This window comes from Dermacentor variabilis, chromosome 1 (assembly GCF_050947875.1).
Source record: "Dermacentor variabilis isolate Ectoservices chromosome 1, ASM5094787v1, whole genome shotgun sequence".
Lineage (NCBI taxonomy): Eukaryota > Metazoa > Arthropoda > Arachnida > Ixodida > Ixodidae > Dermacentor > Dermacentor variabilis.
In genome coordinates this window covers 28660841-28674786 of record NC_134568.1, presented here as the reverse complement: position 1 = coordinate 28674786, position 13946 = coordinate 28660841, and the positions used below count along the sequence as shown (strand labels likewise).

Below are 13946 nucleotides of genomic sequence, written 5' to 3'. Positions count from 1 at the left end.
GTGCTGGAAATCTCCCTGCCTTTTTCTAATGACTTTTCTCTCTCTTTCTCCTTGCGAAATCCCGGTACGCAGGTTTCGTTTTTTATTTCCTTTCTCTTTCCTTTTGTTTCCTAATTTCGTTTCCTTGTTTTTTTTTTGGGGGGGGGCTGCGTGTTCTGCCTAATAATTAGGGTCGACTTTATATCGACGGATGCCTCAAATCTAGTGACAGGATACGGGGTAGTGCTTGAATTTTCTGCCCGAAGCATGCCGAGGTTTCCGCAGAGACAGGCTGGAAAATATGGGAAAGCCTGTTTATATTTTTTTAACGATCTGCGCATGTTCCCACCATGATTAGTAATCATCATTACTCATCGTCATTGCTTGAAGTTCATCTAGAAGTTGCAAAGTGTTTCGCGCTTGAGTTTGCTTCCGTCTCATCAGCACCTACACAACAGCCAAGACATATTTGGTGCACACGGCAGCCATATTGATTGTGTGAATCGTCACATTAGCTATATCAAAGTGCCGTAAACGGGATTTCAGCTTCTATTTTTTAAATAACATTATTCCATGCATTCTCCTTTACTTGATTGTCTTCGAGTGTCAAATGACTGCTAGCTTGTTTTTTTTTTCTATTTCGTTGTTCGTGCTAATCGCCGGCTATAATACATTGTGCCACGGCTTGCATTGCTGGCAATGCAGAAAGGGACCCCCTGCATGGTGCTCCCCAGCGTCACTGAGGAGGAGATTCCCAAGCTCTTCCCGACGGGCATCAAGCAGTACAAGGTGCCTTCTGGAAAGAACTACCTCCGAACCACCATGGACTGAACACGCAAGAAGCGGCTGCGCATGCAAGAAGCACCTGCCTCTGCTGTCATCTCTCTCTCTTTTTTATATACACCCCTTCGCTTCCGTACGCTGAGTTCTCAGGCCAGTGACAGTTTGTAACGTGTCTTCTTCCGTCACTTTCGACGAAGAGACACTTTAAGTACGCCGTGTTCAATAAATAACGTTTTTGAACAATTGGGACCAATTCTTGCGGAAAAACCAGGGTCCGCTGCTCTTAGCCAGCGGAAACCGTATTGCGTGGTCCTGCCTTACCTTTGCATAAGGCGATGCGGTCGGGAACAAATATTAGCTTTTGCCCTTCTACAAGACTGAGCGTGACGTCTGTGCGTGCAGTACCGCACGCGCCGCAGAGAACTAACGGCTTGCGTTAGTTGCAGCTGTAGTTCTCAAACGCGCCGGCGTTTGAGAACTACAGCTGCAAAAGCCGCCTGTCAGCGCGTCGTAATGAACAGGGCCATTTTAGCATAGCGTTTGAAGGACGCGCTAAAAAGAGCGATATTGCTACAGCGACGGATCCCTGCCGCTACCTTGACACGTAATGAATTATTTGTAATGTATTTACAATTCTAGGATGTATATTGTCAATTCAACTGCCAGTTCCCCTGAGCCATCTATCTGTCCGATGAGTCTATGGCTCAAGAAGGCTTTGATAGACCCTCTGTAAAGAAGTTAAAAACCGGCTTAGCTGTGGCTCCTATGATTGAGTGATCAGGTTTAACGTACTAAGCAACGCACAGGCTGTAGGTTACATTAGAAGGCACCGTTGCACGAGCATTCTTGCATTTCGCCAGTATTAGAATGAAGCCACCGCGGTCCGGAATCGTACGCGCCACAGCATTTTCGGCATACTAACTAGATTGCCAATGGCCCACAGTGGCGTCTACGTGCGCAATAAGTTATTAAAAAAACCCTTAGTTTTACACCTTAAAGAACTGTTTTACAGACTCTACAGTTATTCTGTATTTTCTCTCCTTTCAACTTCTAGCGCTGAAATTGTACAAGGGCGAGTGCAGTGCAGCACGTCGAAAGACTCGATACTCGCCTAGTCATGCGCCGCAATAAAACTCATTCGAAAAAAAAAAAAACAGCTGTGCCTCACGGGCGCAGTTTCCATGCGCTGTCTGCTTTTCTGTGCTGCCGGCATTGCATGGGTGGTGCCGCCCAAAAAAGTGGGCCATCTTTTCTACACACTATAACAGGTTTGAGAAAAAACTTCACCGCGGGCGAGACACTAGGCTGGAGCAAAGTGTAACGTTCAAGACTTCGTATTCTGCGATCGAGGCTCGTCGCATTATTGAATTAGCGGCTTAAAACGACACGCCTCATTTCTTTGACAGGAGCGAGGCCATTCTTAACCACCGTGCATGCCGCACTTGACCGAATGTCTAATATGCTTCTAGCACAGTTTTACCTGATACGTGCAGATTTATGCCTATAATGTTGACTGTATTTTATTGATGTCAGTGTAGTTCATGTGCTTGCATAATTTCTTTCAATTGCCTTCTTATTGTCACAATAATCTGTTACCAGATTATTGTACTGACCCCTGTAAGATTTGGCAGTCGTAGCTGTAGGGAGGACCTTGGCAGGAACTAGGCGAGCAGGCTTTATTTACATTATTTACATCTTAGACAAGACATACATCGACAGTCTAGCGTGACTCCCATATGGAGCCTGCAAGACTAACATACAGCAAACAGCTTACGAGCACACAGCTCACGAGTACATTTCTAGCATGACAACGAGCACTCAGCTCCCGACGACGAGCACACAGCTCACTAGTACATTTCTAGCGCGACAACGAGCACTCAGCTCACTAGTACATCTCGTGCACGCAACGAGCACACACTAGCAGCCGACAATCGCTGCTTATATCCTCTCCGCTCGACGTCATAGTTCGACGTCATTGAAGATGACCCGCCCTTTTGGAGGAGGTGAGCTCACATACACGTGTTGCACATGTTTCAGTGCCGCACAGGTTTCAGTGCCGCACACACACACAGGTGTAAAGGTCCGGAGCCGACGTCAGAGGGGCTTCGTAGAACTCTGCTCCGTCCCGGGTGGCACACCGGGTAGCGCATTCCTGAGCTGACCCCGCGCCACGTGACTGCCGGTTATTCGCAGTTCTCTGAAGTGCGCCCCGTCCGGTTGGATTGGAACACGTGCAGCGGGCAGAAATAGCTGGCACGTTGTCACCCCGTACGGCCATTCCTAACAGCTCCTCCATGGCCCGGAAAATCTCGCCTGGCCAGTGCTGGCAACCGCTGGGCAGGAAGAGCATGGCTGGCGAGCAAGACGATGGCTTTGCTCTCTGCAACCCCTGCGTACTTGGAATGCCTTCAACCATCTCACAACAACTAGCACAGAAGAGTCGACCCGGCAACACAATACCGCGCAGCGTTCAAACGCCCGGAATCAGCTGTTAATCCACCAGGCCTCTTATCACAATTTCAATGCAAGTCACTCCACTGGGAATCCCAAATTTTGCCCCAAAATTTTGTGCCGCCAAAGCGAGCGTTCACGTTCCCCCTGAGTTTGACCAAACCTGACCGTCGCACTGCATAAGAGCAAAGGTTTACGTAAAACTAAACCGAAGGCTTCTCAACCACCAATACTCGAACATATCTTAAGCAGCCTAAGCTCACGAACAGCCTGTACTTACCCCATCGCAGTGGCGTACTTATCTCACGTACTGTTACCACTGAACAGTCTGGCCAACTCCACAGGTACGTAAATACAATCGCGCTAGCTTTGTGGTCTCTATTCCAAACGCGTACTTGCGACGCTTACTCACATTTGTTCCTTTAATCCACACAGGACACGTTCCTTAAACAAACAACCAAACTTGCGTAACTTACGCAACACAGAGGAACCTTTGAAGAAATGTCTTTTACTAACTAGCTCTACGCATGCGTACTAGAGAAGTCAGAATACGGCTGCCCTCAACACACACGAGCAACCCAGTCATAAACCTTCTGCATCCTTCCGTCCGCACAGGACACGCGCTAATGGATCTAAGAGCTCTTCTCAGTGCAAATGATGCACTAACTGAAAATCTACGCGCTTAACCTTAGAAAATAAGAAAAACACATAAAAAAAGAAGGTTAACTAAAAAACACGCGCGTTACGATAGGCCTCTCAACGATAACCTTGACACTCAGGTTACTTACACACACGCAAAAGAAAGCCTATCTACTTATTAATGAACACCTCGCGATACTACATGTTTACAAAAAACACATCTTTCAAACCTCGGAGCTTCTCGAACGAAAACAAACAAAGCTCTTACTTTTACATATTGAGAGAAACTTAACTCGCGAAAATTATCCGATGCTCAAAAAATAAAACAAAACAACACGTTTCACTTTTACGGAAGCTCTCATGGCCTCCCGTTCCAAACGTTTTTGACTGACTCATACTTTTGAGCCGTACTCGAGGCGGTCGCGGTTCGAAAGCTATTCTGGCTGCCGAGGAACAACAAAAGGGCTGACTCACTATCAGCTCCCCCAAGACGTTACGGTCTCCTGCCAATTTGCGTCCTGGCGCCCTGCTTTCAACACGAACTCGATTAACAGCGTCGCTACTCCCTATCACTTCGTCTCGTCCGGCCACCTTGCGCTTCTTTGTACTACACGCTGAAATTCGGAAAGAACGACAGACCGACAAGGAACGTAGCTGCCCCGTGCCCTTTGTCCGCGTCCGTGCAGAACATGCTTCTCGGTCTCTTTTTGACCTGTGGCTCGAACGTGTTTGATGCGTCACCATCGTCAACGACGACCGCACCTTTCTTTTCCTCGCGCCCTGGCTTTTTGCGTCTTTCGCCGTTTTTGGCCGCGCTACCTTAGCCACCGCATTCCGATTTTTAGCGCGCTTCTTTCTGCGGCGTTTTTTCTTGAAATTCCCTCTCATGTCACCTTCTTGCGCCTCGTGCTGGCCGGTACACAACTCGTCGGCACGGATCGGTCTCTTACCCGCACAGTCTGAATGATTCCTAACTAAATCATCGCTCTCGTGGCTACCTAGGCTGGCGGAGAGCCGCACCGATCCCTCAACCATGCAATGGTCTTCCCTTGAGCTACGGAGCTCGCCATCCTGAGAACTACTCTCAACTGCATCGTCCAGCTCGCACTTCGACACGCAGATATGACTTGACATGGGTGCTCGTGTATGTCAAGTCCGTAGTATTCTGTACCTCGCTAACGACCTCGCTACCATGAGATGCGACGCACACGCGCGGTAACTGTGCCAATTTGTTCGCAGCTGACCTAGCTGTCTCTACAGTCCTCTGTTGGCACAGCACCTCGTCGCACTCACTCTGGCCTTTAACGGCCTCTGTTGCCACTAAGGCTTCGTTAGCTGCTAGCACTTCGAGTTCACCTATGAACGTGCTGCTACTCTCACAGGTACTACTACTTTCCTCGGCTTTCGAGCAAAATCTGCTATCTACTTCCCACTTTCGCTGCGTCCAGCCTACAGATTTCTCAAGCCGCTGTTGACTTCGGTCGTTTAACTGCTGTAAATCCTGTATCTGTTTCTTCACTGCTGTAATTTCTTTTTCAACCTCTTGCCGTTTTTGCTCACGCTCTTGGCGTTTTCGCTCGCGCTCTTGCCTAATTGATTCCTGTTCCTGTCTTTTGCTTAGAATTCGTTTGCCAATTTGTTCTATGAATTTCAAATCATTGTCACTTTCCAGAATGGTTTTACGAATCTCTGATTCCTTCAAGTCCTTCTCTACGTCTACCTCGAGCTCTTCACACAACCACAACAGGTCAGCTCCCGTCAAACACATTAGGACCATGGTCGCTACTTTAAGCTTTGGCTCTGCTTTCACACAATACTTGTTGCGATACCCACGCAAATCAAAATACAAGTAAAAGATCCCCGGCGAATCAAATTCCAAAACACAGAGAAATGGAAGCCTGGTAAATCTTACAGTCAAAGCCAAAAGCTCACCCACTGAAGCAGCACTATATCACCAGTCCTTCCCCGCCGTATCCAGTCAGTTGCAAGAGGTGGTCAATCCCAAGTCGCCTCCAACTTGATCAGGATGCCGGTCGGTCACCATGTGCCAACGTCCGTCAGCTGCCGTTGCTGTCTCCGAGTTGTAGGCCGATTAACGAGCCGTAGGCCGATCTAGGAGCCGTAGGCCGATCTCACCGCTGCCATTCAGTTGTAAGATTTGGCAGTCGTAGCTGTAGGGAGGACCTTGGCAGGAACTAGGCGAGCAGTCTTTACATTATTTACATCTTGGACAAGACATACATCGACAGTCTAGCGTGACTCCCATATGGAGCCCGCAAGACTAACATACAGCAAACAGCTTACGAGCACACAGCTCAGGAGTACATTTCTAGCATGACAACGAGCACTCAGCTCACGACGACGAGCACACAGCTCACTAGTACATTTCTAGCGCGACAACGAGCACTCAGCTCACTAGTACATATAGAGCACGACAACGAGCACGCAACGAGCTCCGTCCCGCAGCTCTGCTCTGCTCCGTCCCGGGTGGCACGCCGGGTAGCACATTCCTGAGCTGACCCCGCGCCACGTGGCTGCCGGTTATTCGCAGTTCTCTGAAGTGCGCTCCGTCCGGTTGGATTGCAACACGTGCAGCGGGCTGAAATAACTGGCACGTTGTCACCCCGTACGGCCATTCCTAACACCCCCCCTCAACCAATTCCGAAACAATAGAGGGTAACTTGAATGAATAACCAAAGAAATTAATAAAAATATTAAATAAATCTGCCATCTTCGAACGACGCTTACCACAACATTTCATAGCACCAGGCAAACTTCGTTTACCTTGTCACTCAACAATGCGACTTGAAACTGTTGTGTGAAATTATTTTGCTACATTGTTCTTAGCACAATCGAGGCATTTTGTGAGCGAATCTTGAAGTCGGAAGCTTTTCTAAAGAGGAGGCTGTAGTATGACTCGAGATCTTCTGTTGCCGGTTGCCTAAGCAATGTTAACTCTTGTTGACTGGGCAAGTTCAACAACTTCATTGGGAGCACCGGCGACAATAGTTTCTAAACATTTGGCACATAATTTGGCGCATATTTTTCAGAGGAATTCTGTGGACCGGCGTTTGAGAACTACAGCTGCAAAAGCCGCCTGTCAGCACTTTTTCCAGGAGGTGCCGATACCTGAGAGGAACTGCGTGAATCCATGTCAAGACGTTGCTGTATAGTTAATATTCTTGTGAGCTGAGAATTCAACAAGAGAATGAAATAATAGAGATTTAGAGTAGCATTTACAACCGAACGCAAACATTACGTACGTAAAGCAGTAGCGTTGTCCTGACTGGGTATGCTCCGTATGTTATAGGGTTTCTGTGGTTTCGCGCGCTCTGATAACGCACATTGTTTGGAGAGTTTAATGTGATCAGCTCTGTGTACGTGCACTCGTGTCGTCCTAATCTTTTGCGCTGTTGTAAATAGAATGTCACACCAACTTGCCCAAGTTTCAACAACAACAAAAAAAATTAATGTTCCTAAGTTTACACACTAAGAAATAGCATTGTCAAGCATGGGGCAGCACCCATCGCTCCCATTTTAGCGTGAATTCTCATGATGGCTACGCTCTCGTTGATCGCCAGTAACTATTGAAATAAGCTTTCACTTTCTCTGAACACACCTCAACCGCTAGTTACGAGCTTATACTTGAGAAGAACTCGAGTTTGGCCTAGTCGTTGTTTACTGCCTATCATATTGATCGCTAGTAAAGACGAAGACAGGGGAAGAGAACATAAAGCGACAACACGGACGGTCTTCGTTTTGTGTTCTCTTCCCCTGTCTTCGTCTTTACTAACGGTCAATATGATGTACCAGTGTATAGTGAGTCCAGCATCTGAGATCGTTCGACGATTCCGGCGTCCGTAGTCCCGGAAGAGGCGCGCCTGCATAAAAACAGCATGGTTGCTAACGGATTCGCTTTAGACACGAGGCACCTGACGGCACTCTGTCTTCTAACATCTTCCTTACGCTTGCGCTGCCCTGTACGTTAAACTATATTTCTTCAAGGGACGTCATTGGACGCAAAGGTGCTTGCGTTTAACGTACGTAAGGCGACGAAAACTGTTCTGAAACTGTCTAATATCATTGGACGTTGTTTTCGGTATCCCAAAAGGACCGGATCAGTATTCTCGTCGTGAACAACTGCGCTTCACAGAACTGCCTCTTTGCTGATTGTTATCATACTTGTCTGCATAGTGCCGTTTCTTTGCGCCCCTCTACCGTACCAACTACTTTATGCAGGTGGGTCCTGATTCTTTGTTGAAATAAACGACACTGTGCAATGGCGTCTGATGCAGATGTTAGTACAGACGTGTGAATAATAATTACACACATGACTCTTAGTATTAAGACGAGGGTGGCAATATGGGCTTGTTGGTCGGTCATCAATGAAAGGTATCTGGATAGCGAGAGAAAACAAAGACACAAGAAGAAACGAACATAAGCGCTATCAACGAAATTTTACCTCCGGGATCGGTCGTACTTATACGCCCAAAGATTGTTTGCATACCGTCATGTACGTAAGTGTATTATTACGATATTATCGGTAGATACCCGAGAGACGAGCCGCCGCGAGAATGATGACGAAGTGGGTCTGTGCCCTTGGCGCGAGAAAATGTCGGTCTGGTGCTCTGGCTCCTGTCCAGTGTAAATAGCTTGTAAATAGCCTCTTCCGTCTGTATCTTTCTACACTTAACGTTCTGGTGGCGTTGAGCGATCCTCGTCCTCGCCACGGAACTCCGGAGTGGTCGGTACATCGAGCTTGTCACCATGCCTCCCGGTGACGAGACCACCTCTGCAACGGCTTCGGCTTGTCCGACTGCTCCCGTCGTCACGGTTGCCAACATCGCGACCCTGGTGTGTTCTCTGGCCTGGAGGGACAGGACGTTGACGAATGGATCAAGCTATATGAACATGCCAGCGCTAATAACAGGTGGGACCCAACGATCATGCTCGCCAATGTCATCTTTTATCTCGGCGGCACCCCACGCGTGTGGCACCAGACGCATGACGACGAGATAACCAGTTAGGACAATTTCAAAGAAAAGCTCAGGGAACTGTTCGGCGACCCCATTGGCCGCCAGGTTGCCGCGAGAAAGGCTCTTGCATATCGTGTTCAGACATCTACAGAGCCGTACGTTTCATACATCCTCGACGTCTTGGCTCTATGCCGAAAAGTTGACGACGCTATGTCAAGCATCGGATTCTTACTGGCGATGCTACTCCTATTCACCGACGACCGTATCGAGTTTCTGCATCGGAACGCCGAGTAATTCAAAGCGAAGTCAACAAAATGCTAGACAAAAACATCATTGAGCCTTCTTCGAGTCCCTGGGCGTAACCTGTAGTGTTGGTTAAGAAGAAGGATGGCACGTGGCGCTTCTGTGTAGACTACCGCCATCTGAACAACATTACTAAGAAGGACGTCTATCCACTCCCACGTATAGACGACGCCCTTGACTGCCTCCACGGTTCCAGCTATTTCTCTTCTATTGATCTTCGTTCTGGATACTGGCGGAATACTGTTGACGATATGCACAGAGAAAAAACCGCGTTCATCACACCTGATGGCCTATACCAATTTAAAGTAATGTCGCTTGGATTATGCGTCGCCCCTGCCACCTTTCAGCGTATGATGGACTCCTTGCTCCGTGGTTTCAAATGGTCCACATGTCTCTGCTACCTCGACGACGTCATCGTCTTCTCGCCCACGTTCGACGCTCACCTTGAGCGTCTAACAGCTATACTTGATGTATTTCGAAAGGCGAAGCTGCAACTTAACTCGTCGAAATGTTGTTTCGGCCACTGCCAAATTACTGTTCTGGGCCACCTCGTTGATGCTTCCGGAGTACAGCCTGATCCCGACAAAACTTGCGCTGTCCGAGACTTTCCGGTTCCGAAGACAGCCGCAGACGTTCGAAGTTTTGTCGGGCTGTGCTCGTATTTTCGTCGTTTTGTTCAAGATTTTGTGGCAATTGCTAGACCCCTCACTAATATTTTGAAGAAAGGCGTACAATTCTCGTGGGGTACTGCAGAAGCCGCCGCCTCCTCTCGTCTCGTCACTCTTCTCTCCTCACCACCCTATCTCGCCCACTTCGACCCTGATGCCCCTACAGAATTGCGTACAGATGCCAGCGGTCATGGCGTAGGTGCCGTCTTAGCCCAGCGTCAGCGTGGCCAGGATCGCTTTATTGCTTATGCAAGCCGCCTCCTCACACCATCGGAGCGCAACTATTCCATTACGGAACGAGAATGCCTTGCTGTAGTCTGGGCGGTTGCGAAGTTCCGTCCTTACCTCTACGGTCGCCCTTTTTCCGTAGTCACTGACCATCATGCTCTCTGCTGGCTCTCATCCCTAAAAGATCCTACAGGCCGGCTTGGTCGATGGGCTTTGAGACTACAAGAATTTTCGTATTCTGTGGTCTACAAGTCTGGCCGCCTGCACCAAGACGCTGACAGCCTGTCGCGTTACCCTGTTGGCGACCCTGACTCCTCCAATATTACCAGTGCTGCTTGTGTATTCTCTGTGTCGCAGCTGCTTCATTTCGCCGACGAGCAACGTCGTGACGCCAACATCAGAGGACTCATCGACCGTTTTGAACACTCTCCGGCCGACGCCACTCTACGCCTCTTCGTCCTCCGCGACGGTACTCTGTACCGTCCTAACCTTCATCCGGACGGCTCTGAGTTCCTACTTGTCATACCTAAACACCTCCGCTCAACCGTTCTAGAAGATCTCCACGACGCACCAACGGCAGGACACCTCGGCGTATCTTGAACCTATGACCGTCGTTTTTTGAACCTATGACGTCACCGTTTTTTCTGGCCGGGCCTTGCCCGTTCCGTACGACGTTACGTCGCCGCTTGTGAACTTTGCCAACGACGTAGGAAGCCTTCCCAGCTCCCCGCTGGTTACCTGCAGCCGCTCGACATCCCTGCCGAGCCCTTCCATCGTGTTGGCTTAGACCTTCTCGGCCCATTTCCGGAATCTACATCAGGAAACAAGTGGGTTGCAGTCGCGGCTGACTACGCGACGCGCTACGCCCTAACCCGCGCTCTTCCGACCAGTTGCGCAACTGACGTCGCGGACTTCCTTCTACATGATGTCATTTTGATGCATGGTGCTCCGCGTCAATTGCTAACAGACCGTGGCCGTAGGTTTTTGGCGAAAGTCATTGACGACATCATGCGGGCCTGCTCCATTCAGCATAAATTTACTACCTCCTACCACCCTCAAACGAACGGCCTCAATGAGGGTTTGGACCGCACCCTTACTGACATGCTATCCAAATACGTTTCAGACGACCACCGTGACTGGGACCTGGCTCTACCCTACATTACGTTTGCATACAACTCCCCCCGTCTCGAAACTGCCGGCTTTTCCCCGTTTTACCTCTTGTATGGCCGCGAACCGACGCTACTACTAGACACCGGGCTTCCGTCCACCACAGCTTCAACTAGCGCTTATGCCCGTGATGCAATCGCCCGTGCTGTTCATGCTCGTCAACTTGTGCGCGTTCGTCTACAAGTCTCTCAAGACAAACAGAAGCGACGCTACGACCTCCGTCACCGTGATGTCCATTTTGCGCCCGGCACCCTCGTGTTGCTTTGGTCACCATCGCTTCAAGTTGGTTTTTGTGAGAAACTGCTTTCCTGTTATACCGGCCCATATCGCGTGCTCCGCCAAGTAACCGATGTCACCTATGAAATTGTTCTAGCCACGCCCACTACGTCCTCCGGTGTGACAACCAGTGACATTGTCCACGTCACCCGACTCAAGCCCTACAACTCTTCACGTGCCTTGGATATTTAAAAGCACCGTGACGGCGCTTTTGCAGCCGGGGGGTAGTATTACGATATTATCGGTAGATACCCGAGAGACGAGCCGCCGCGAGAACGACGACGAGTGGGTCTGTGCCCTTGGCGCGAGAAAATGTCGGCCTGGTACTCTGGCTCCAGTCCAGTGTAAATAGCTTGTAAATAGTCTCTTCCGTCTGTATCTTTCTACACGTAACAGTATCTTCATGGTTCGTATCGCTGTGCACGTGGCTGTTTGGGGGTATAAGTACGACCGATCCCGGAAGTAAAATTTCGTTATTGACAATTAGCACTTGTCTTCGTCTTCGTTTCTTCTTGTGTCCTTGATTTTTTGCGCTGTACCGATACTTTTCATTGACGTAGTATTAAGTACTGAGTGTTTAGTGTGAAATTACCCTTATAGTGATTACATGGTGTGTAAGCAGAAAGAAGCAGTTCGACCCGATCCTAACGTTTATTGCCTGGGATGTTGGTGCTAACATTTGTTGGCTCTGGAGGTTCGCCCCATTGGTCGCATTGTTGCTTTTCGTACGCATATAGATTATATATAGGAGTTTTGCAGGTCTCAATCAAAATATAGACGCAGTGTCGGTATTTCTCTGGTGAGTCAAGTGTCGTATTGAGAACCCACAACGCGCAAAGAGGTTTTCCTAGAAGTAAAAAAGAAATGCATTAGATGGCGCTCTTTTGCCACAACTAGCCCTTGCGCCATTAAAAGTCATTATTCTATCAATAAAAGGCATTAGAACAGCCATAACGCAGTGTGAGAGTTAGGTAGAATCATAATGCTGCAAGTTGTGCAACGTGGCCTCATGTAGCAAACAATTCCTTCGGGTATAATAATGTTTAGATTACAGTTGACTAGTCGCACTACTTATTAAGCGAATTTGTGTCTTCAAAGTAAAGTAGCACTTAAGGGACAAGGATAGGGGTTGAGAACGGTCGGCAGTTATCGGATCGAATCGTATTGCTCGGATCTAATTAAATATCCACCATCGTAGTCGGCGGTGCTGGCATTTCGCGAATGGACTGCGGCGCTGGCAGCGCGTGTAGAATGTGATAATGATAAGCCCAGCTTGCTACCAAAGTGACGATAATGCTCACGAAATTTCTCATAAAGGAAGCAGGCCTCTGAGAAAGTGATAACATGAAAGTATAGAAAACTTTGTCAAAGCCGTCACGGGAAAAAGTAAAACAACACAGGAGTAGCAATAAGAATAAGTACACTTCGAAGGCAACATGCAATGATAAACAGGGTGTTTCGCGCATCTTGAACCAAGGACTTCTAAAAAAGGGGTTAAACGCAGCTGGGTGAAACCAACGACAACTGGTTTGCCGTCCTGTGGAGTTCCTCAAAATAGTTTTATATTCCGCTGAATTAGTAAATTAACTAAGACGAATTGCTCAAAATTTTTAATATTTGCTATAGGGCCAAGTGCGTTTCGTTACGTTCTATAGGGGATTCAGAAACGACTGATCCAATCTTTGTGGCTACGTGCTTGCTGCATGGTGATTTCATGACCTACATGACATGCGTGTCATGACATTCATGTCATGGCCTATCATTTATGTTCGTCATACACTCTTGTCATACTATGCCAATTTGACTACGTACCACGACGTAGGCGACTGTTTCATGACCTACATGACACGCATGTCATGCTATTCATGTCACGACCTATCAGTTATGTTCGTCGTACACTGTTGACATACTATGCCAATTTTGGTACACACCAAGTTGACGCAATGACCATTAGATAGCCATGACGTAGGCGGCTAGATAGATAGATAGATAGATAGATAGATAGATAGATAGATAGATAGATAGATAGATAGATAGATAGATAGATAGATAGATAGATAGATAGATAGATAGATAGATAGATACTTTCAAAGTGGCAAATGTTCGCCGAGAAATGCCTGGCATTTAATATGAGAAATGAACCTGAACGGCTATGCCACCGGATTTGTAGATTTATTTATTGTCCAGCCATTACAAACGCCACAAACCTGCGCTTGCTCTGTTTTTCCTATTTATCATTTCCTTCAAGCGCCAGCTCTGAGGTCAAACTCGAAAGGCACGCGAGCTGTCGCACGCCATTTTGCTTTGCCGAGATAAGCAAACCGCAACGTGTTTTCTTGGCGCGCGTGAGACCGAAGCCATGAGCGAAACTTCGCGAAACGGACATGTCAAGTGAGCGCGCTCTCCTCACCGGTCAGACGCAAGCGAAAGACAAGTCGACAAGTCAAATGGAGCTGGTCTCCAGCTATCGTCAGCC

At 48.2% G+C, this 13946-nt stretch overlaps 1 protein-coding gene across 1 annotated transcript in view; it reads left to right on the top strand.

Moving 5' to 3' along the window:
• LOC142576101 (peroxiredoxin-6-like) overlaps positions 1-1005 on the top strand; it is a 34530-nt gene extending 33525 nt beyond the window's left edge. The window contains exon 6 of the mRNA XM_075686050.1: positions 685-1005. Coding sequence (XP_075542165.1) covers positions 685-810 — 126 coding nt within the window. The 3' untranslated portion in view covers positions 811-1005. The remainder of the gene's footprint in view (positions 1-684) is intronic.
• The last annotated feature ends 12941 nt before the right edge of the window (positions 1006-13946 follow it).